Raw genomic sequence first — 23,238 nt, forward strand, 5'->3', positions numbered from 1 at the left:
CTGCAATCTTCTCCAAAACTTGTTCTGTCTGAGCATAAATTGTTTGTGAGCATAAATGGATTGAGACTATACAAGAACACTTTTTACCTCATCCTGCAGATGCACGTGTGTTTCCCGCAGAGCTGTAGCAGGAAGGTGCTCTAGGCCAAGACCTCTGAGTCCAACAGATTCCATGCTTACGCTCATATTTTGTTTCAGGATGAACAAAGCCATAATGACGTTTATGAAAAGAACTCTTTCCGAAATTAAGTTTCTTGCTGAGTTGTACTTCCATGGTATTGCAGATGATTTAGAAACAAGATGAGGAAAAAGTTGCTACCGGAGATTAGGATTCTCAAGCAAAACACATCAAAATATAATGCAGAAAAACAACTAAATAAATTCATAGTATGCTGTCTTTTCATTTAAGTATAGAAAAAACAGTGACCTCATATTAATTGATGTCATGTACTTAATGTATGATGTAATCAGATTAATTGTATGTATTTATTGAAACATAGTTCTCACTGCAGTCCTGTAATGCCTATCACATCTGACTATAAGTATACAGCTTCACAACTGTAACATGTAATAATCAGGGCACTTGGGGGGAATATTGTTAGTTATGATGGTAATGTTGTTATTGCACGTTTTTTGCAGAGACGCCATGTCCCTGGGCAGCTCTTCTTTTTAATCAGACATCTTTGCTCCTGGGCTGCTATGCAAAAGCTCAGGGCTATTTCATGAACTCTTTGAATTTGCATATGACTAATTTATCAGACTGAAGGTGCTGGATGCTGGGCCAGTTCCCTGGCCTGCTGAATTGATGGGGTCTGCTTGCTGTCTGCTCCCTGCAACCCAAGCTCTGCCTGGTAGCGTGTGAAGGGGATTTTGGTATGTGCACGGTTGTAAATATCTCCTATTTCCAGACCTCCGATTCAGCGGGGCACTTTTTCAGTTTCCCCATTAAATCATATGCTTTCACCACCTGGCCTCGGCAGGCTGCTGGCTCTGAGGTCACTATGGAGGTAATTGAAACCTGACCTCCTCCAGTTCTTCCGCTTTAATGGATTAGGTCTTGGGGTTTGCAGTCTTGTTTCACTGGAATATCACCATTAAACCATAGAAGCTTCATTGCACATTTGACACCTGTCCAGCATAATACTGCTTCCCCTGAGTATGTCACATTGAGCTTTGGTGGGAGCACCATTCCTACATGTGTAAGCGCTTCATTCTTTTGTCATGCTTTTGCTTGTGTTGTTAATTACAGGTCAATACCTGAAAAAAAGTCGATACACTTCACTGAAGTCAAACTATTTTATGCTGTAAGAATGAATTTGGTGCGTGTCGCGGTAGTAATTGCTCCTTTTTATTTTGAGCTGTTTTCAGGCTGCATATGCATGTTTATGTATGTGTATGTCATCACTCACAGACTGTGGCCACTGAGGACACTGACCCCAATACCAAACAGAGCGACAGCAAGCACCTGATACTCTGAAAATCCAGTGCCTCTCTGTTGTCTTTGGAGATATAGTGGATTTCAGTAGTTGAGAACTCCTCTTAAGGAGAAGGAAGAGTTTGAAAAAGGAAGAAGGTGCCACACACCTTTAGAGCTGAGGATGACATGTACCTGGTGCCTGCAGAATTTTCCCTGGTTATATTGCAAATCCTCCATTATTTCAGCAACAGCCCACACTGTTTGTGATCACAAGAGGCCCGTGCTTTCAAATCCTTAGCTGTTGTCGAGGATCATTAGAATTTCGCAGTGCAGCACTTATTTACATGAAAACAACCCCTCAAGGTATCAGCTATTCAGTGAAGCAGATGTTTGAAAACATAATCTAGTTATTAGTGTTTTTTCTGTTAATTACTTGCTACAGTATTTCTGTTATGTGCTCTGTGTGGTCTCTGTCCTGTTGTTTGTTTTGATACGATAAATGGGTGTGTAGTGTTGTACTGAGGTTTGCTATGTCACGAGATTCCTCCCTGCAAGAACCTCCGTTTACTGCTGGAACGTAACTAGCCGAAAGAGTTTGAGTATGTACTCAGTTGTACGGATCTTTAAAATGAGAAACTTTGTGCCATATCTTAGTGTAAATGTTCCCAAAAACTATTTCTGTTTTCAAGGCACTTTATTAGTATTAAACACAGCAGAACAGAGAACTTCCAGATTTTTTTTTTTGGTTCAACTCAGAAGGCCCAGAAGGTATGGATTAACAAGTAGAGTCCTGCTTGTTTTTACATCTGATTCTCTATCAGTATGCCATGACCACCACTGATTAGGATTCAAAGGACTGAGGTGCATATTCTACTACTAGCTCCAGTGCCCTTGAGCAAGGTACTTTACCTGAATTGACACAATACATTGACCCGGCTTAACGTGTAGGGAAATAGTTGTAAAATAGCGTAGTGAACCGTGCTTAACTCTGTCATTTTGCAGAAAACTGTGAACTAAATGAATTACTACTGCTACTACTACTACTACTACTACTAATAATAATAATAATAGTAATAAATCTATTATTTCAGTTGAGATATTGGATTTATATGAATCAATCATGTTTGGCTGAGATCGACAGGATGTTGTTCTCCCAACTTTTCTTATCCTAAGTGGAAGTTTCTGTACATACTGTAATTAAATAATTTTATTGTATTTCAATTATTTCTCAATTTTCTTAATATTGCCATGACTGTTTATTTCATGTGCACTTTGTTGCATTTGTGTTGAATGGCTGCTCTGAGCTGATAACCTGAGACTGGAATTGTGCTGTTGGGAATGACTTATATTTGGTGGAATATGTGTGTGTGTGGTTGTACTGCCTGTTTCAGCTTTGTTAGGAAAGCACATTTATGTCGAAAGTAAAATGATCGCAGATCAGCCATTATTGTGATTCTTTGTTATGTGGGATGCTGTTAGGTGAGGGAAGAGTGTATATATTAAAAATTTATGATAAATGTTGACATCAATTTTCAGTTTTCAATTTTTTTGCCTTTAATGCTTTTATTCCATCACAGAAATCAACTCTGTAGATAAATGCTTTAAACAATTTGCATTTGTGTGTTATTGTTTAATAAACTGTCATTTTTACATTAAAAACACATACACATTGCATTAAGAACAATTTGTCTGTGGTCTTAACAGCCTGTTGTAAATACCAGTTTGCTAGTGGTCCATTAATGAGGGTAGAGATTGAAGAAAAGCTCAGGAGAGGAGCCTTTTCCCCTTAATTACAGTGTCAACTTTATCAGTTAATTGAACCAGTGGCGGTTCGCACGGCAGAGCGTGTCCATTTCTGTGCGGTCATTACTGCCCTTCACATCAGCTACATGACTCACAGTGTCATTACCAGCACTGCAGAGCCTGTGAGCGGCCATGGCTACAGACGCAGATGCAGGGGCTGCGTCCATCACATCACTTCTCAGTCTGGCTGCTTTCCGTGCATCGTTTCGTTTCTGCACTCTCTACTAGCTGATCATTTGCGGTGTCCTTGCCTGTTGTTTCTCTGATTTTGTTTACAACTAACAAAACAGGCTGCGGGGGAGAAAAAGGCCATAAGCAAAGAGGCGTGTCGAAATGGATGTGTTCAGGGTACACCTGTCTGAAATGAGAATTCTTACACTTAATATGCTGTTCTAATATTCACATTTAATTTATGCTAAAGCAGAGTTTCATTGTGTCCCTGTACATCTTGTTGCAATTTAAAAGCAGCAGTGTTTTTTTTAATTAGTTCTTTTGAATTATTATATTTTTTGTTAGGATACTGGATACTTAGTGAGAGGTCTAGATGTTTAAACAAATACTGGGCAATGTTATATTCTTACTCAAAACAATAAAAAGTGTGGTAGTTGTGTTTGGTGTAGCACTGAGCTTATTGGCTCCATGTAAAAGTCACAGCTGCTGCAGTATCTGATACCAGGAAATAATATCTGCTGTTGTGCAAAATTCAAATGTGTGGTATGCAGATTATCTTACTTTCTAGAATATTCATGTTAGGACTGAGGAAAAAAATAGAATTTTTAATAATCAGTCCTTGGTGTGTAGCGACAACTGATTATTAAAGGTTCAAATCTCAGTGCTGGCAATAGTACCCTTGAGCAAGGTGCTTACCCTGAATTGTTCCTGTGAAATGACTTAGCTGTATAAAGGGGTTAGCTGTTTGTATGTAGCTTAACAGCATAAGTGATTTTGGAGCAAAGCATCAACTAAATGAATAAATGTGTTTGAATTTATATTAATCTATGTATGTTGTAGATGAGTATTACTATAAATGTCTGATGTTGAAAATGTGGAAACCAAATTGGTCAAAATGTCTCACCCAGTCACATCTTCTTACAGTCATTACCAGCAGAATGAACAGTATTAATTTGCTCAGATAACATAAAATGCAGAACAGTGCAGTGTACCACTTCAGTCAGTTTTAGGAACTAAAAACATGTCATGCACACACACATCTCTGCATAGTAATTATTGACCTGTGATTGCAGCAATATTTGGGATGTTCAGCGGTCTTAATATTCATGTGTGTGAAACAAATATTAAAAACAAACAAATCCTAAAGTATCAAGTGACTATCAAGCAACAGAGGCAGGCTTTCTCGTTTTGTATATTATGTCATGCAATGTCTAGCTAACTTACATTAGTATTTCGTGTGTTTTTAGTTATTGTATTATTTAAGGGAGAATATTCTTCTTAGCTGTATGACTCATAACAAGGAAGTTTTATTGTACTTGCATTTAACAAGTTAATTACTACTTTCACTGTTATATTAATTTCTCTGTCCTTTACAGATAGCCACAGTTCTGCTATGTATACATTTTTTGCATATAACATATGGCAGTTTAGGGATGTAGATGTTTAAAAATACAGTTCTGAGAAGATTTGGAACCCTTTGGAATTACCTGGATTTCTGCATGAGTGGCTCCTGGCATGTGACCTGATTTTAATATAAGTAAAAAAATCCAATCTTTTAACACACACATCATTTTATGTTGCCATTTACTCTTAAAAAATGCAACTGTATATCCTCCAGAGTAAACCCAGTGGTAAATTTCAGAGGGAAAACTATACTTTTTTGCCTTTCATCCATTCCATCAAATTAGTTTTCACACTTTAATAGCTATGTTATTAATTTTGTTACTTTGATATGCTGTTTAACTTTTGCTGTAATGAAGGCCTAGCTAAATCACTAATGCATTTTATAGCAAAATTTCAACTAGGAATTAACAACTATACCAATGTATGTTTGTGCTTTGTTGATTGTGGATCAAAAGGTTTGACTTCTCAAAGACTGGTGCTAAAAATCTTCAATTTTTTTTATAATGATCATTCTTTACTAATGATTCACAACTGTCTTACAATAGATATTTGCTAAAATTATCCATATATAAATAATCCGTAACTGATCTCTCTGCTGCCAACCCAAAAAATGTCTCAAATGTCAAAACTAAAAAAATGTATAGTTGCAGACATGTAATGTATTTTTATTCCACGCAGCTTCTACTGGAAAGCAATAAAGCACAAGGCATGCACTCGTCTCTTTTAACTACACTAGTACAGGGAATCTAAAAAGTTACTATATGTCATACTTTGATGCAGACCACTTGTAGAAAAATATACATTTATTTTCCTACAGCATGTTCAAATCACCTGTTTGCAAGTTGATCTGTGTCTTCCTGCTATGTTAATATTTTCATTTTGCTAGGTGCACATGGAGTAAGTAATATATTTTATACATTAATGGAATATGCAGCATGGTTTGGTGGCAGCTGTCAGGGAAATGAAAGGTGGCTGGTTTTGAATTTGGGCTGGAGAAGTACTAAGTGTTAGTTACATGAATGAATGTAAGCGTGTGTAGCCATATCTACTGCAGATGTTATTTCCAACAAACAGTTTTTTCCTGTGTTAGTGGATGAATTCTGATCAAGTGTGGTAACTTTATCCGTTGTCATTTCTCTATTTGACTGGTTGCTCAGAAAGGACATGGTGCAATTGTAAGAATCTGCATCTTTATTTAGTCTTTGTATTACCTGATCTTGAAGCTAGAATGTTGCAGTGAACTTTCAATACCTTCCATTTCTGTAGTTCATGACAAAGGGGTTTCAGCTGAGCTTGGTTTGATACGGTGACTAAAGGTGGACAGCAGGGGGACTCCACGTATTTATCTAATACAGTCTCAGTATTCATGTTCTATTAAGTTTTACTTGTCATCCAAAAGAAACACTCAGTAAAGGATTTATATGAGGAATACAATGCTTTTATTTCCCATCTTACACTAAAGCTTTTGCCATTGATTGTTTCTCTTACTGGCTGCTTGTGTAGAAATTCATTAATTTAACATTCTAAGAAAGATGCCCTTTTAGCATATAGATGTTTGTCTTTCCCACAACACAAGATATTCAAAAAGATAGCAGCAACAATAAATAATTTGTTATATTTTTTGTTCAGCATACTTACCTTGGAAACATCAGAAGTGAGTTGAAAGTATTTTTGTCTTTCCCTTGCAATTAGAATCTGGAGAATGATATTTTAATTTGTTCAAATTTATATATTGCTACTTGATTAAGATTAACAAAAAAAAAGCAACGTTAAACAGATGTCATCAAAAAAATAAAAACCTTTGGCTTTTATTCAAGTACTTTTTATTTAAAACATTTGTATATGAGCAGTACAGTGTTTTCTTCAGAAATCCAGGTTTCTTTGTTGTGAAAATAATATGTAAGGGCATTTAGACTGTACATTAATTTCTAAGGGGGGCTTTTTGGACTTACTGTTTCATTAGGGTTCATAAAGGGGTAACAAAACGTTTTGTTTGCTGTTGTCATGTTTTGTCCTGAAGTAGAGGGCAGACTCAATTGCGGAGTACACTGGAGTTTATTTAGGGAGAGGAACCGTGGTCGGGGACAGGCAAGGGTCTTCGTACTGCAAACGTCGTTTACCAGGAAATCCAGAATCGTGGTCGGTGAATACAGGCAACAGGTCAGACACGAAAAACATGGCTCAGAGCACAGGGAGGTAGAGGACTCGGGCGGGTGGAATGGGAACAAAGGTGAGAAGTGAGGAGCAGGCTGACTCAAACAAGTGAGCTGTATTGGTGAACAAGGTTCCGTGTGCTTCTCTGTTTGCTTCTGCCTTATATCCTGCCAGGTCCAGGTGTATCTGATTAGGGTGATGGCGTGAGTGTGACATGACCCCCCCCCCTTCCAGGAGCAGCTCTAGATGCTCATCTGGGACCCGGGGGGGCGACCACGGGACCGGGGCGCGGGCCGATCCGGATGGCCCCTGTGAAAATCGGAAAGAAGGTCGGGATCCAAAATATCACGGGCTGCCACCCAACTGTTCTCCTCCGGCCCATAACCCTCCCAATCCACCAGGTACTGAAGGGTCCCTCTGTGGCGACGGGAATCCAGGAGCGCCCTTACAATGTACGCAGGCCCATTCCCATCAGGCAAGGTTATGGGAGCAGGAGGTGCTAGCTGAGGCTGATGGAGAGCAGTGGCCATGGGTTTTAGGAATGACACATGGAAAGAGGGGTGTACACGCAAGTGCCGGGGTAATTGCAGCTGATAGGGGTGACTCGCTGTAGAACCTTGAAGGGTCCCAAGTACCTAGGGCTAAAGTTTTTTGGACATGTACGGTCCTTGTAAGCCGCAGGTGGATAACCATACCCTCTGACCAGGGAGGATGGAGAGTGGTCGTCTGTCCTCCTGGTGTTTTAGTTGTGACTGGCGATGGAGAAGATGATCGCGCACGGCTTTCCATACCGTCTGGCTATTCTTGTACCAGGCATCCACAGCGGGCACATCACTGGGTTCTGGATGGATTCAGGGAAATAACGGCAGTTGGTACCCTAAAATACACTGGAATGGTGAGTGCCCGGTCGATGAGAGAGAGAGAGTGTTGTGGGCGTATTCTGCCCAGGGCAAGTACCACACCCACTGCAGGGGATTACCCAAACAGTTGCTTTGGAGAAATCGGCCGATGTCTTGTTGGAGACGCTCCACTTGCCCGTTGGCGATAACCAGAGGTTAGGGTCACCGCGATCCCTAGCTTTTTCCAGAATGCCTTCCAGACCCGTGAGGTGAACTGAGGTCCTCGGTCAGACCATAAAGCCAGAAAACATGGTGAAAGAGAAGCTTGGCGGTTTTGAGAGCAATGGGTAACTTAGGTAAAGGAACCAGGCGACAACCCTTAGAGAAACGGTCAATGATGGTCAGGATTGTAGTCTTACCTTCTGAACTGGGGAGGTCGAATAAGAAGTCGAGAGCTATGTGTGTCCAGGGGCGTCTTGGGATGGGCAACGGCTGTAGGAGACCCGCAGGTTTCTGGGTTGGAAACTTTGTGCGCAAACACGGCAAGCCCAGACATAATCTTGCACATCCTCCCTGAGGGACGGCCACTAGTATTGCCTCTGCAGCTGAAGCCGGGATATCCTGCGGCTGGATGATCGTGTGCCCATTGGAGCAGCATCTGTCGTCTCCCTGGGGGAACATATTACTTACCCACCGGTCCTCCTGGAGGTACAGTGGACGGATCTGGTTGCTCCCCTTGGTTGACATCCCATAGTACGGGCCCCACCACACAGATCCTGGGCAGGATGTAGTCAGGTTCACCAGGGGGTGGTCTTTCCTCACGTAGGTGCAAGAGAGCATCTGCTTTGGTGTTTTTCGTCCCAGGCCTGTAGGTCACCGTGAAGTTAAACCGAGCCAAAAAAAAAAAAAAAAAAAAAAAAAAAAAAAAAAAAAGAGGAGCGCCCACCTGGCTTGCCGAGAGTTTAAGCGTCGGGCACTCTGCAGGTACTCAAGGTTCTTGTGATCCATTAAGATCAGAAAGGGATGTTTTGCACCTTCCAACCAGTAACGCCATTCTTCTAATGCCAACTTCATGGCTAACAGTTCCCGATGTCGTAGTTGCGTTCAGCAGGAGACAATTTCCTAGAGAAGAAGGCACAAGGGTACAATTTCTTTGGCTTACCCTGGCGTTGAGAAAGCACAGCGCCTACCCCAGTCTCGGATGCATTGACCTCCATGATGAATGGGAGTTCTGGATCTGGTTGGTGTAAGATGGGTGCTGAGAAGCGGCGTTTGAGTTCTTCGAATGCCTGTTGAGCCTCTGGGTTCCATGGGAGTCTGATTTTGTTGCCGTTAATGCAGTTAGTGGGGCATTTCTTATGAACCGGCGGTAGAAGTTGGCAGACCCTAGGAATCGTTGTAAGGCCTTTGTAGCGGTCGGACATGGCCATTCTAATAATGCACGTACCTTACTTAGATCCATGGCGACTCTATCCGGGGTCAGTATGAAACCAAGGAAGGAGATTCTTTGCCAGTGGAACTCGCACTTTTCCAGCTTGACGTACAATCGGTTCTGACATAAAACCCGTCTAACCAACTGAACGTGACTTAAAATCCTCGGGGGAAAAAGTCATCCAGGTATACGAGCACCCCACAAAGTGCCAGGTCCCCCAGCACATAGTTTACAAAGGCCTGAAATACACTTGGTGCATTGGCAAGCCCAAAAGGCATGACCCGGTACTCATAATGCCCCATGATCGTACTAAACGCGGTCTTCCCCTCATCTCCTTCTCGGATACGTATCAGGTTGTATGCACTTAAGTCTAGTTTTGTGAACCATTTTGCATCACGAACTTGTTCTAGAGCGGCTGTGATCAATGACATCGGATGAGGGTACCTGATGGTAATGCGATTTAGGCCCCAATAGTCTATGCACGGTCAAAACCCCCCGTCCTTTTTCTCCACAAAAAAGAAACCGGCGGAGGCAGGAGAAGTGGAAGGTCAGATGATACCGGAGGCGAGAGCCTCCGATTTATTGCTGAAGCGCCTGCTGCTCAGGCCGTGACGGGATACACACGACTACAGGGTGGTGAGGTACCTGGTAACAGATCAATTGCACAGTCCCATAGGCGGTGAGGAGGTAGCTCAGTGGCTCGACTGTGGCTGAAAACTGTAGCCAGATATTGGTACTCGGGGGGTATCTGGACAGGCCGTGCAGATTCGTTTCCCTCTATGGAGGTGGCCCTGCAAGGTAACCTCAGGCATTTTCCCCTCACATTGAGCTCCCCACGAAGTGAGGTCTCCGGTTCTCCAATTGAAGACGGGGTTATGACATGCTAACCAGGGAAATCCCAAGATCACCGGAACCTCAGGGGTGGAGATCAGATAAAACTATTGTTTCATGACGACAAGCCCCGATCACTATCCGAAGGGGGTCTGTCTGGGAATCTACAAACCCCTTGCCTAGGGGTTGTCCATCTAACGCATTAATCTTAAGGCGCTGGGGACATTTTTTTACAGGGATCTTGTGGTACTGGGCGAAATTAATGTCTATAAAGCTGCCTGCTGCCCCAGAATTGACCAAAGCCTGTATGGACAGGCTACCCACCCTCCAAGACAAGGTGGTGGGTACAGTCATACGGTCACAGTAGAGGATCACACTCACCTGGGCTCTGGGACGGATGGGGCACTCAAGACGACGGCGTCCGGGTTCCCCGCAATACAGGCACAGGGCTTCCTGGAATCTCCACCTTTGTTCAGTGGGAGACAGGCGTCCCCGTCCTAGCTGCATGGGTTCCGCGGTGCAGCACTCCGCGGTGCAGCACTCCTTGCTGGTTTGCTCCGGGGTGGCACAGCACCGTGGTTCTTTGGTGCGCACAGCATTGTCGACGGCCACTGCCGTGTCAATGAACTGATCCAGAGTCCATTTGTCTCCTTGGAACGCCATCTCTTTCCGTATGCGAGGGTCTAAACCTCTGCGGAAACTAGCCAGGAGTGCTGACTTGCCCCAGTCACTGCACGCGGCTAAGGTGCAGAACTCGATGGGATAGGCGGCCACCGTTCGTTCCCCGTCTGATCTCGAACAGTCTTTCACTTATGCTGTCATCTGACGGGGGCAGCCCAAACACGGCTTGAAACCGGGTCTTAAAATCCTCATAGGTCGACTGAATTACACCCCCAAGTGGCTGTGGCCCAGTCTAATGCGCGGCCAGCAAGGAGAGACATGATATAAGTAATACGACTTAGGCTAGCGCCGTACACCTGAGGCAGGCTAGAGAAAACCAGCTCGCATTGCATCAAAAACCCTGCGCAGCGAGCGGAGTCACCTTCGAAGCGGGCAGGTGGTAGGAGATGCGGCGGAGGCTGGGACAGCGGAGATGGTGGTGTTGCCGGCGGCTGCTCTGGAGACGGTTGCGGTCTCCACCGCAGCGAGCATACCTTGCTCCTGCATCGTTCCGACTAGGGACTGGAAAGCCTCCGCAAGGCCATTTAAGGTTTGCTCCATCGACCCCAAACAGTTACCTTGTGCAGCGAGCGCCCTCTTGACGCGATCGATCTCCGCTGAGTCCGTTCTGTTGGCGGAACCTTCTGTCATGTTTCATCCGGAAGTAGAGGGCGGACTCTATTGTGGAGTACACTGGAGTTTATTTAGGGACAGGACAGGAACCGTGGTCAGGGACAGGCGAGGGTCTTCGTACTGCAAACGTCATTTACCAGGAAATCCAGAATCGTGGTCGGTGAATGCAGGCAACAGGTCAAAACACAGCTCAGAGCACAGGGAGGTAGAGGACTCAGGCGGGTGGGATGGGAACAAAGGTGAGAAGTGAGGAGCAGGCTGACTCAAACAAGTGAGCTGTATTGGTGAACAAGGTTCCGTGTGCGTCTCTGTTTGCTTCTGCCTTATATCCTGCCAGGTCCAGGTGTATCTAATTAGGGTGATGGCGTGGGTGTGGCAGCTGTCACCATGGAGACAGGTAAAGAACTAACAATTCAAAAGACACAAATAACTTTTGATAGGAATAGCTGGGAGCGTAATAGTTAGTGCTGCTGCCCTTGAACCAAAAGGTTATAGGTTTAAATCCCCCATCCAGCTGTAGTAAGCTTGAATAAAGGGCTTACTCCTTAAATTACCTCAGTGTGTCAATGGGTAAGTAATTGTAGGTATCTTAACATTAAGTTGCTTTGAAGAAAAGCATCAGCTAAATAAATTTGGCATTGTTACCTGGTGTTAATTGGAGTTCTCCCCAGGAGTCTTGAGTTCAATTCACAAACTCAACTAATAAAACTTGAGGTTCTGCCCATTCAAAGCAGAAAATGGGTGCAAAAGAATGGGGAGGTAAAAAAAAAATAACTAGCCTAATCCTAACCTGTTCCCAGAGTAGTCCATCATCATAGATCTAAGGACACGTGCTTTGTATTGCATTGCTTTTACATTGAAAGATGTTTATTTGAATTAAAGCCTACATTTTTTTTATTTTTCTGAAATGGCTGCTGTTTGTGTTTTTTATTTCATACTGCTTTTTTTTATCTTTTGGAGGCTGCTATAAATTGTGTTCATATGACAGTAGACCTTTCATAATGATGAAATCTAAATTTTCTTAAAAAGCAAAATTAAATTTAATATCCTTAAATACCACACGTAATTCAGAAATCTTATATATATATATATATATATATATATATGTACATTTGCATAAATTTGTAAAAACACCTTGTATTATCAGAGTACACATAATGTGGATTATAACTATGTATACCAGATTAATGATTAATTACCAGATTAAGACCCTAGTGACATTCCAGACAGACATTTGTCTGTATTTCACCTGAAAGGCATTCCATAAATTTCTATGGATGTTTCATGATAAATGTGGAACACATGTAAAATGTTTAGTGAGGAAGAAATGTTAGTCATTTTATGAATGTATGATTAAAATAACTGAATAATTAAACAGTAAGACATACTTTTGTTTACATTCTTTTTGTTTAGTTTCTTAACAGAAAATCTTATCCATAGTGACATATACAGATCATAACCCCAGAGGGCTTGGGCACGTGTACAACTGTACTTACTCCTGCTGAGGTGGTGTGTTGACAGCAGTATCCTGTCTGTTTTGGCTCCTACAGTGGTTTATGTATGCTGTTCACGGAACACTTTCCGCCAGCTGCTGGTGCAATTCTACAAGAGCGGCATGCCACGGGAGGAGTATGTCTTCTTCTATATTGATGTCTTTGGACGCAGCCTAGACACCATACCAGCTAAGCCATGGGCTAGAGGAGACACAGATGACATGATCGCCAAAGCTGCCTTCCAAGTAAGTGTGGTGGTTGAAAACAGGTACGGTAGCAGGTAGTAGTTCAGACATGCCCTTCTCACCTTAAAGTTGATGGCTTCCGTCAGCTCCCCTGCCATAATACCTTAAGTAAGGTATTAAACCTCAGTTTCTGCACAGCTAAGCTATGTTATAAAATCAGTTCACCTGCTTTGAATTAAACCAGTTAAGTAATGGAATAATAACAAGTATGTTGTATGTTCAACATACAGACACAGTTGAGACCAGAAGTCAGTTCCTAACTCGATTTGTTTGTAAATCCTGCCACTACCTCACAATCAATAAAAGCTTAGCAATGGAGATATCCCTCAGTTTATTCTCACACTAAATTCTGCAAAAACCCCCGCTGAAGCTAGAATGAATTAATCAGTCATGGTACGACTTTTATTTGTTATATTTTTATTCACTGCTTGTCCTGTTGAGGAACTCTGTGTCACAGAGCCAATCCTGGAAACACTGGGCATCAGGCAGGGTACACCATGGACACTACACCAGTTCAGGACAGTAATTTTATTTTAAACTTTTTTTTTTTAACCGTGAGACAATGTGCACAATGTTTGTTAGCTCTTGTACTCTTAGTTTGCTATATTATCAGTACACTCAGTAAAAGCATAATGATAACAAGTACCTAGAGTAATTTGGTGAGTAGGTTCTATAAAAAGTCTCAGAGACGGGTATAATAAATAAAAATACAATGATTTTTTGTTTTAACATTTTAATAGCTTTGAGCCCAATTAAAATAAAACTAATTTAAAATGACTGAAGAAATATGTGGTTTCCTCCAATTCCAATTTAATGCCGTTTGTTTTCTTATTTATTCTATGAACATTTGCAGCACTTGTCATCTTTTTATTGAACATCAACTCTCATGAAGCACCAAACAGAGACTCTAAACATTGTAGAATGGACACAGACATGCAGGTGACCTTTGCTCCTCAGAATACAACTTTTGAAAATAGACTAGAGAAGAAAAAGCAATTTAAAATAAATCAAAATTAGATTAAAAAATAGAACATTTGTACCTTCAAAATATATCATTTGAATGTGCATGGACCCAGTATATAAAAAGATTTCTCACAAAGTTCTTTAGCCCCTCCACAAAAATCTCTTTCTGCAATGTATTCAATTTATCAGCTGTTGTATATTTCTGACAGTAAACCTTGTAGTTTCCAAAGAAAGATCAGAATCCTACTTCAGAAAGTACTTACCATAGGAGGGACAAGGATGAGAAAGAGGTGAAAAGACAGAAGTTTTGAGACAGCGTTGTTATCTCTGTGGACAGCTGGGCTCATTTTTACAAAGTGGCTTCTGGAAACTGGCAGCTGGCTCTCCCTGCAGACCAGATCAAGACTGGGCACGTTAGGCCTTGAAATTACAGCGTTCTCATACACTCTTGTTCTGCTACGAACGACCTCCCCAATTGAGCCATTTTAATCAGAAAGCAGGGGTAAAGGCGGCTATCATCATTGCAGCATACAGTTTATCAGAAAGTTTTACATAGTATTTGAAAGTTGCCCTCCAGCTGAAATAAATGTTCTTCGAAAATGTCCATTTTTCTTTGTGACTGACACAGTTGCTTAGTTACCAAGTGTAGCTCGACAATGGTGAGAGTCTTTGGCAAACCACCTGCTCTGATTGCTCAGTTTTTTGGTGAGATTACTAGTTCACATCCTCACTACTGATCATACACTGTAAACATTCTCTAAACTGACATAACTGTAACTTACATTTACATTTATTCCTTTAGCAGACGCTTTTCTCCAAAGCGACGTACATCTCAAATAAAATCCAATTTGTGCATTACATTCAGTGGAAGAGAGACATAGCTGCAGATGTGTGATTCTTAAGTACAGTTAGTTTTTCTTTCCACCATATGCACTGATGTTCATCACACGAGTGGCTGTGTAAAACTCAGAATATCGACTGTTCCTGATCTACTAAATTTTTTTTTGTTTGAAGATAGACAAACATTTACATACATTACAGGAGTAGCTGTGTAAAGGCTTATCCGGGCATGATCATAAAGTTTTGGTGCATGAACATTTACACCTTACATGAACCTAAGAGATTATGGATGAAATGAGTCTCTAAGAGGTGAATTTTCAGACCCTTTTTAAATGTGGACAAAGCTTCAACAGTTCTGAGTGAGAGGGGGAGGTCGTTCCACTACAACGGACCTAGAACCGAGATCCTCCGTGCTTTACCTTTCATGTGTGGGTACACCAAGCGGGTCTGGTTGGGGTGTAGCGGTTGATCAAGTCTTGTAAATAGCTGGGAGCAGTTCTACTGATGCATTTGTAGACTATAACCAGGGTCTTAAATTTTATCCACGCAGCTATAGGAGGCCAGTGCAGAGAAATGAGTAGAGGAGATATATGGGAATGCTTCAACAAGTCAAACACAACTTGGGCAGCAGCATTCTGTATCAGCTGTAGAGGTTTGATGGCAGCAGCAGGAAGGCCACAGGAGAGAGTTGCAGTAGTCCAGACAGGATGTTACCATGGCCTGGACAAGCAGTTGGACAGAGTCAGTTGTGAGGTAAGGACGAATCCTGCGGATATTATGCAGGATGTATCTGCAGGTCCGGGTTTCGATGTGATGAGAGAAAGATAGACTTGAGTCAATCGTCACCCCCAGACTCTTAGCTGAGGAGGTAGGCAAAATGAATGAGTTGTTCAGTTTGCTCAAGAGATCGTGACAGGAAGACAGGCCAGCTGGGAGGTGAAGAATCTCTGTTTTGGAAAGGTTGAGTTGGAGGTGGTGATCAGACATCCATGCAGAGATCTCCGACAGGCAGGCAGCAATGCGCGCAGAAATGTCTGATGCTCCAAGTGGAAAAGAGAGGAAGAGCTGGGTGGTATCAGCGTAGCAGTGGTATTTGAATCCGTGGGAGACGATGACCGGGCCGAGGGAGGAGGTGTAGTTTGAGAAGAGCAGAGGGCCCAGTACTGAGCCCTGCAGGAACTTATTCTGAAACAGTGGGCTTACTTTGATTACATTCATTTAACTCTAAAAGCCTTCCTGGAGATCAGTACTCAGTATGGCACCACATATCGAGTACAGAATTTGCATCCTTCACTTAAGGCACATGTCTTTACAAGAGCAAGCCTATCGATACAGCACTGAAATGGCCATCTGTTTCACATTTTGCTGCAAACATATCTGTAACCATTTATTTTTCTCACTGCACACACATTCATACATTCAGACAGCATGACATTGAGTGCTGCTTCTACGATATGTGCAAACAGAGTAATTTGAAGATAAAATTGGGGAAAAAAGGTTCTAATCCCAATGAAGCTTTCGTGTTACTGTTATTTTTTTGGTCTGATGTTTGTCATTTCAGTTATCATTCTGCCAGTATTCTCCAGAGAACCCTGCAGCCTGTCTTCTCCCTCTTAGTGCCCTAAACGGGGATGAGATAATGAATTATGCAAATTATCTTGTTCATTTCCCCACTATTCCTCCTATGTGCTGAATACAAGCTGTTATGTGTTGTTTCTGAGAGGTAAGAGTTGTGTGTATGGGTAACCAACACTGGTGTACTGGAATATCTGGCAGGATGTAGGAGGAAAATTGGCAAAGTATGGCTTATCACTGGATGCTGGATGGCTTGTCCACTTTTATTGGAGTTCATAAAACAAAGACAATTAATGAGGTTCCAAAATTTGTGACTCAGAATGATTTAAATTTTTTTTGCTCTCATAGTGTGTACACATCTGGGCTCATTTTCTATAGGTGTGGGAGTAAGGAGGAGCAGGCAAACCAGTGGTGGTGTGTGCTTGTTGGAATTCCTGAAGGCGTTTGGGGGTTTTCAGTCGTAGGATGTCCTGTGCTATGGAATGTGCTTTCAATGGTCTGCCACAGAGATGAAGAAAAATAAAGAGCTGTTTCTAATAACAGACACCCATCCCTTGTGAGGGGCCAGGAATGGGAGCACAGGGCAGACAGGTTCCTGCAGTAAATGATCACCGTGCATAATATGAGATCATACAAGAGGGGGAACAAGGAAGAAGAAGCAAGCATGATATGAGGGAGGTACAGAAAATGATGGAGACAGGGAGTTTTAAAAAACAGTTGGAGGAAATTACATAATCTATAAACAAGCAGCCACCAAATGACTTTTATTGGAAAATGTTAAATGTAGAGGGGCATTTTAGACAGGCAAAGGATCGGTGTTTATGCAAGAATCAGACAAAACCTGCATCTAATTTCTTGTCTCAGCTCATCGATTTGTGCTGTTAAATGCCTCAGACGGTGCTGGTCTCCCTCTAATTGGTCGCTCCATGGTTGCAGCCATATGTGGTGTTGTGCTTCCTGTCTCACATCTGCACAGCAGTGATTATGGTTCTCTGACTGTTTGCTCCCCCCAGAATGTGAAGATCCTGACCTACAGGGAGCCGCAAAACCCTGAGTACAAGGGGTTTGTGTCAAACCTGAAAGCAGACGCCAAGAGGTTGTTCAACTTCACTGTGGAAGACTCATTGGTAAGAGAGGGAATATAGGAAGGTGGGACAAAGCAATACCACAGAGTAACTGGCAGTTTTGCAGAGACTTAATTCTGCCTCTGCAGTCCAGTTGCCTTGTTTGCAGGTGCATCAACATCAACCTACCTGGATACTCCTGAATGGCATTGATATTGATCGCATATCCATGACCAAAGTGACAAAGAAATAGTTTTTTTGGAACCGTGCTTCATAATGTATCAACATGTTCCTTTGCATTTGTCTCAGAAAATGAATCCTTTCATGACTTGTAATCAGTGTCATTATTTTAACTATATTTTTATTTGCAGAATATAATGCATGCTTTAAAAACTGGACATTCGGTGGGTTATCTGTGTTACACAGTTAATGGGGGCAGTTGGTAGCATAGGAGATTTCAGGTTCAAATCTTACCAACAGCTGTAGTACCCTTGAGCAAGGTACTTACCTTGACTTGCTCCAGTAAAAATTACTCAGTTGTGGGTAAATAATTGTAAGTCGCTTTTGAAGAAGGCATAAGTTAAATGAATAAATGTAAATGTAAAGCCCTTTCAGGGTGTGACATAGATGCAACAGTCCATCATGCATGCTGGACCCTGAGAAAACAGTCACATAACAGCTTGTGTAATTTAATGAAATGCACATTATTTTCCCCAAGATATTCAGAAGAATGCAATTTCATTTGAAGGGGTAAAGCACCTAAATGTTTTAAATGCTTAACTTTAAATGCTTTTTTTTGCACGTTTGGCTGAAGTAGAGCCTAACAGCAGTGGTGAAAGTATTGTAGATTGCTGTACTTTGAGGATCTCAAAGAGATCTCTCACAGTGACAAAAACCATAATTGTTCCATCAAACATAGTCTTCTTCTGGCTCTGCTTTTTTGCCAAAGGCAGATTCTTGCCTGCCTGTAACTCCAGGCACCATTGATCTGAATGCTAACGGTCACATTTTTCCTTACAAAGCCCTCACACAGCTTCAATAATTAAGACCCGGTGCTGACTTGGCCTTGTTTGGCAGAAAAAGTATGGCCTTAACTCTGCTGTATTCCTAAAGCAATGACTTTAATTTGTGCTGAGGACAATTCATTCCCTGATGTTCTTTGCCCAGGCAACAAAATCCCTTTTTCTGGTGGAGAGTACCCTGATTGAGCACAAACAGAAAAAGAAAATGATTCTCTAACTGTTTGCATTACATTTCTGCTTTCTTTGTTCGTAAAGCTGAAATGGATGGTTAATTAAATAATCTACAGCATAGAGAAACCTAATTACCTTTGGTGTTTTGACTAGATAATTAATTATGTGTAATTCAGATAGTATCTTAATTAAAGGAACAGTTTTGGCGTACTGATTTTCTCCCTCTCAGCAGGCTACACAGACATTTCTGTGTGGGAGTCCTGGCTGCATCTATGGGGTACACGTGTTATTTACTTACATTCTCTGTTTAACAAACCCACGCAGATATTACACTGCCTTGAATGGTACCATACATACGCTTGGGTCTGGAGCTTCTTTGAGACACGTCAGAAAAGGGAAGCCATCTTAGTTTGTCATATCTGAATCTCTCTGACAGGATCTGTCTATCGGTAAACTGGTCAGAGACAGTCAACAGAGAAATGCGCAAGAGTTATTTATGGGTAATGACAGACTTGTCAAAATTACTCGCAATTTGAAAAGCATAGGGTGGGATTTATGTCTCATTTGCATCTTCCCTATCTCTCTAGTCCTCCTTCCCCTCCAACCATCTTTGTGCCTTTGTCTGCATTTGCCAAGCCCTTGGTGATAGAAAATTGCTTTAAAAGCAAGGAGCACAGGCCCCATGGATGTGATAATGGAGCACAAATGTGTAATGCCCACATGACTCAGAATGAAAAGGGAATGACTCGATGGGGTTTGTGACGTATACCTGAGTAGGGAGGATCTAGGGGGTCTGTGATGTACTTTCCCTTATTTTCTTCCTTTTCTCCATTCTGTTTTCTCTTCTGTGATTGCAGAAACATGTAATGGATTAAGTCCATGCTGCGAATGGCTGTGTTTAGTTTCTATGACAACTTTAATTTAAAAGAATGCTTCTTGTGGCATTCTGTTTACATTTAATATGTTTGCTTATGGGGCATGGTCTGTCCCTCACTGGAGGATCCATAATAAGTTCATAAACAAATCTACCTCCCCATCACATGTCTATTTGTCCCCCAGCTCGAAAATCTGGTTTGAAATGGAACTGACATGTGTGAGCCTCCTTGTCAGTGGTAATTTGTGTTTTGAAAGCTTACATGGCTCATTCCTGAACCTGATTTGCTAAGAAAGTCTGCTAAGCCAGAGCCATCTGTATCCTTCTCCCTATGACAAGCTTGTTTCAGATATTTTCTGGGATGTTTATGGCTGTGAAAAGCAGAACCAGAATATAAACAGGCAGATGAGGGGTCAGGTGGAACTGGAGCCGTGCATGGAACGGTCCCTGTCAGTCAAATAAAATTGTATATTTGGTGGAGAGACATTGCACTCTGCACAGGTACCATGGCCTCACTATGTATATGTATAGCCTGCTCTGAACTCCTGTGATGACATTGGCTGTCATGAGGTTAACATACAGTCCACACTCTCACTCCAACTAATGGCACTTAATGGCTGTACTGAGTGTAAATAGGCTTCCGTTTGAGTTGACATCAAAACTTGGGGAAAGGGGCTTTAACAGCACTAAGAACCCTCTTCATTTATAAAGGTATATCATACATTGGTGTAGTTGTCAGGATAGTTTGTTGGACCAATTCTGTTTAAGTGTTAGCAGATTGCTCTTCATCTCTAGATTTGGCTGTGTTACAAGCACATCACATGGTAAACTTTAATTTGCCATTATATATGTGGCTAATCTGTGACGTACAGAAAAGAACAGAAATTAATTATTTTTCACATCTAGTTTTAGAGTGAACTGAGGGTCGGATTCCCTGCTCTCTATTTATAAAGTATGTCATAGCTGATATAATTTCTTTATTTTCTTAAGTCAGTAACTAATGCTGTCTTTCCTATATAGTCTGACCTTTATTGAAAGCATTTAGGTCAAGTACCTTGCCTAACTGTGTAACCCATTCCACAATTAACCTGCAAACTTGTGATCATTCAGCCTTGTAGTTCCTTCATTACTAGCCCAGTGGCACATCTAAAAATAATACATCATCATCATATCCTTTCTCTGTAGTTGTCAATGGGTAAATTTGTTTCCCATATATGTGATTTAACAGGATGATATGTCTGAAATTACTGTCAAAGTTTTTTCCGCAGTATTGAGTGGCCTTTTCAAATGTCTCCCTGCTTGTTACAGAATTACTGTCTATATATCAGTAAGGGAAAGAGACAAATTCAAAGGGTTTTGCTAATGGTTAACTCAACATCTATGGTTTTGCTAAAAGTGTGGGTTGGGGCAAAGGGAATCCAGTGGAGAAAAGTGATTAAAAAAACTGAATAAGAGATCATGAGAAACATAAGGGAAAAGGAGAATGGCTATAAGAGTCAGATAATGTGTGTGGTTCCTTTCCATGCTCCAGATGAACCTCATCTCTGGAGGTTTCTACGATGGGATTATGCTGTACGCCCATGCTTTGAACGAGACCATGGCTGAGGTGCAGGGCATCCCAGCAGGAAACACTGTGACCAAGAGGATGTGGAATCGCACTTACCAAGGTGAGTGAAGGGTTCCAAGGATTCCAATCATAGACACTCCTCAGATGGCTGGGAACACTTTTGAGGAAATAGTTGGCCAACCAAACCTTTAGGTTCTCTTACAGCTGTGTTTCACTGAATATCTAGCAGTTGTACAAAGAACACAACAGCAATTGTGCTTCTTCAGAACTTTCTTAAAACTTGGCCAATCAAATTTTATAAACATAAAAGGAATATGAAGATAATCTTGATAAAAACATTATACCCACTTGTTTATTTATTAATTTTTTGCATTTTGGTATAAGTTTTAAACAGTTTCTTTGATACTTCCATGAAGAGTACCATAGCCATAAAAATCATTATAGTATGATAGATGCTATTTAAATTTTTAATTTTAATAATAAAAAAATCAATCAGGTAAAAGAAATTACTTTGTGTTATTTTCCTCACAATGGAATGTGTAATCTCATCTGTCTGGTAATCTCTGTGAACTTTAATTGAATATTTGAATAGATTGATGAATGTTGTAAGCACTTTCTCTACAGTGACCATGCTGAAAGAATCATTTTTTTATTTTTCCTGTAGCACTTAGGCTATTTTTATATACTGGCGTCTTTCCAGTTGCGAAATTAATCTGTTGCTGAAAACGGTGCAGAAATTAAAATTTCAGATACCAAAAATCTATTTCCCATTTTTTTTAAATGGGAAAAATAATGCCTTCTCAGTCCATCAGAAAACCCCAAACAACTTGGCCCAGATATCACTAGAGCACTGTAAAACAGCTATATATTAACCCATGATTTTAGCACACTGTAAAAGGGTTACATTTGCATTCATGTTTGTACTTTTCTCCAAAGCGACGTTCAGTACAAAAGTCCATTTCACCTCTTACCTTTGCTGTCCTGCTTCCAAACTGTGCTCAGAATCCTGGGACAGTTTTCTATCTCCAGTAAAAACTCCAGCATCGGATTTACTGTAGACTGTTGCAAAAAAATGAACACACATACCGAAAAAAACACACACACACACACAAAACCATCAGTTAAATTTTTCTTGCTAATTACTCTACTGCCTCCACAATCATTCAGTTAAATAACACACCCAATGTGGCGAACAAACACACCTGTGGAATTTCATACACTTCTCATGATGCTCAACTCTCTTAGAGCAACACGGGGTCTGCATGCACATGCAGCAGCTGCAGTATATTACTGCACATCTGCTTCACTTGAGCATTTCAAATTTTTTTGACATCCTTTGGATGAATTCTGTTATGCAGATTTTTTTTCTTCTGTAAATCGAAGATTGAGCATGAAAAGCCAAGAGCCGTTATACTGAAAAAAGAGTTCATAATTTGAGGGATACCTGTGCTTTAAGTGAATCTGCACTGGTCTGAAAATTTTTCCACTACCATTTTCACTTGATTTACTTTTTTTAAAAAATGAACATGTAAATATCAATGCACTGTTTGGAATACAGAACTAAACTCTCTGGGAATACTGGCATCACAAGAAGCTCGAGATTCATGCAAAGACACATTTGATTTCACAGCTGTCCTCTGTGAATCAGTGCTTTCTAAATCATCCATAAATGAGTGTACTGTAGGGGCAGTATTATAAGCAGAACAGCAATGTAGATGTGTTATTTTTCTCTCTCTCTCTGAGCTATTGATTTTATTCTCCATTTGGCTCCCTTTTGTGCTTCAGGGAGTGAAGGAGAATTCAGACATTGCAGTGAATGGTTTTCTGGGCACAGAATTAGCAGAGCCTGTGACATGCAGCAACACCATCTTCTATGTATTCCACTGACACTTATGTGTAAGGTTTGCATTACATGAACTTATGAGGCCTGCGGCACATGCACACAGGAGGCTTACATACATATCTGCATAGAGGAGTCATCTGAAGGGGCAAGTTTGTTTTCAACAAATTAAGTTCAGATGTTTAAAACCATCTACTGTTAAGAGATTATAATGCGTTTCATAATAGGCTGTGAATATGA

At 41.3% G+C, this 23,238-nt stretch overlaps 1 protein-coding gene across 3 annotated transcripts in view; it reads left to right on the forward strand.

Moving 5' to 3' along the window:
• Positions 1 to 23,238, forward strand: part of npr1b (natriuretic peptide receptor 1b) — a 73,662-nt gene that overhangs the window by 18,105 nt on the left and 32,319 nt on the right. For all 3 annotated transcript variants that reach the window (XM_029259902.1, XM_029259903.1, XM_018764813.2), the window contains exons 3-5: positions 12,895 to 13,082; positions 17,474 to 17,587; positions 21,123 to 21,258. In XM_029259902.1, the coding sequence (XP_029115735.1) occupies positions 12,895 to 13,082; positions 17,474 to 17,587; positions 21,123 to 21,258 (438 nt within the window). The remainder of the gene's footprint in view (positions 1 to 12,894; positions 13,083 to 17,473; positions 17,588 to 21,122; positions 21,259 to 23,238) is intronic.

This window comes from Scleropages formosus, chromosome 18, assembly GCF_900964775.1.
Source record: "Scleropages formosus chromosome 18, fSclFor1.1, whole genome shotgun sequence".
NCBI lineage: Eukaryota > Metazoa > Chordata > Actinopteri > Osteoglossiformes > Osteoglossidae > Scleropages > Scleropages formosus.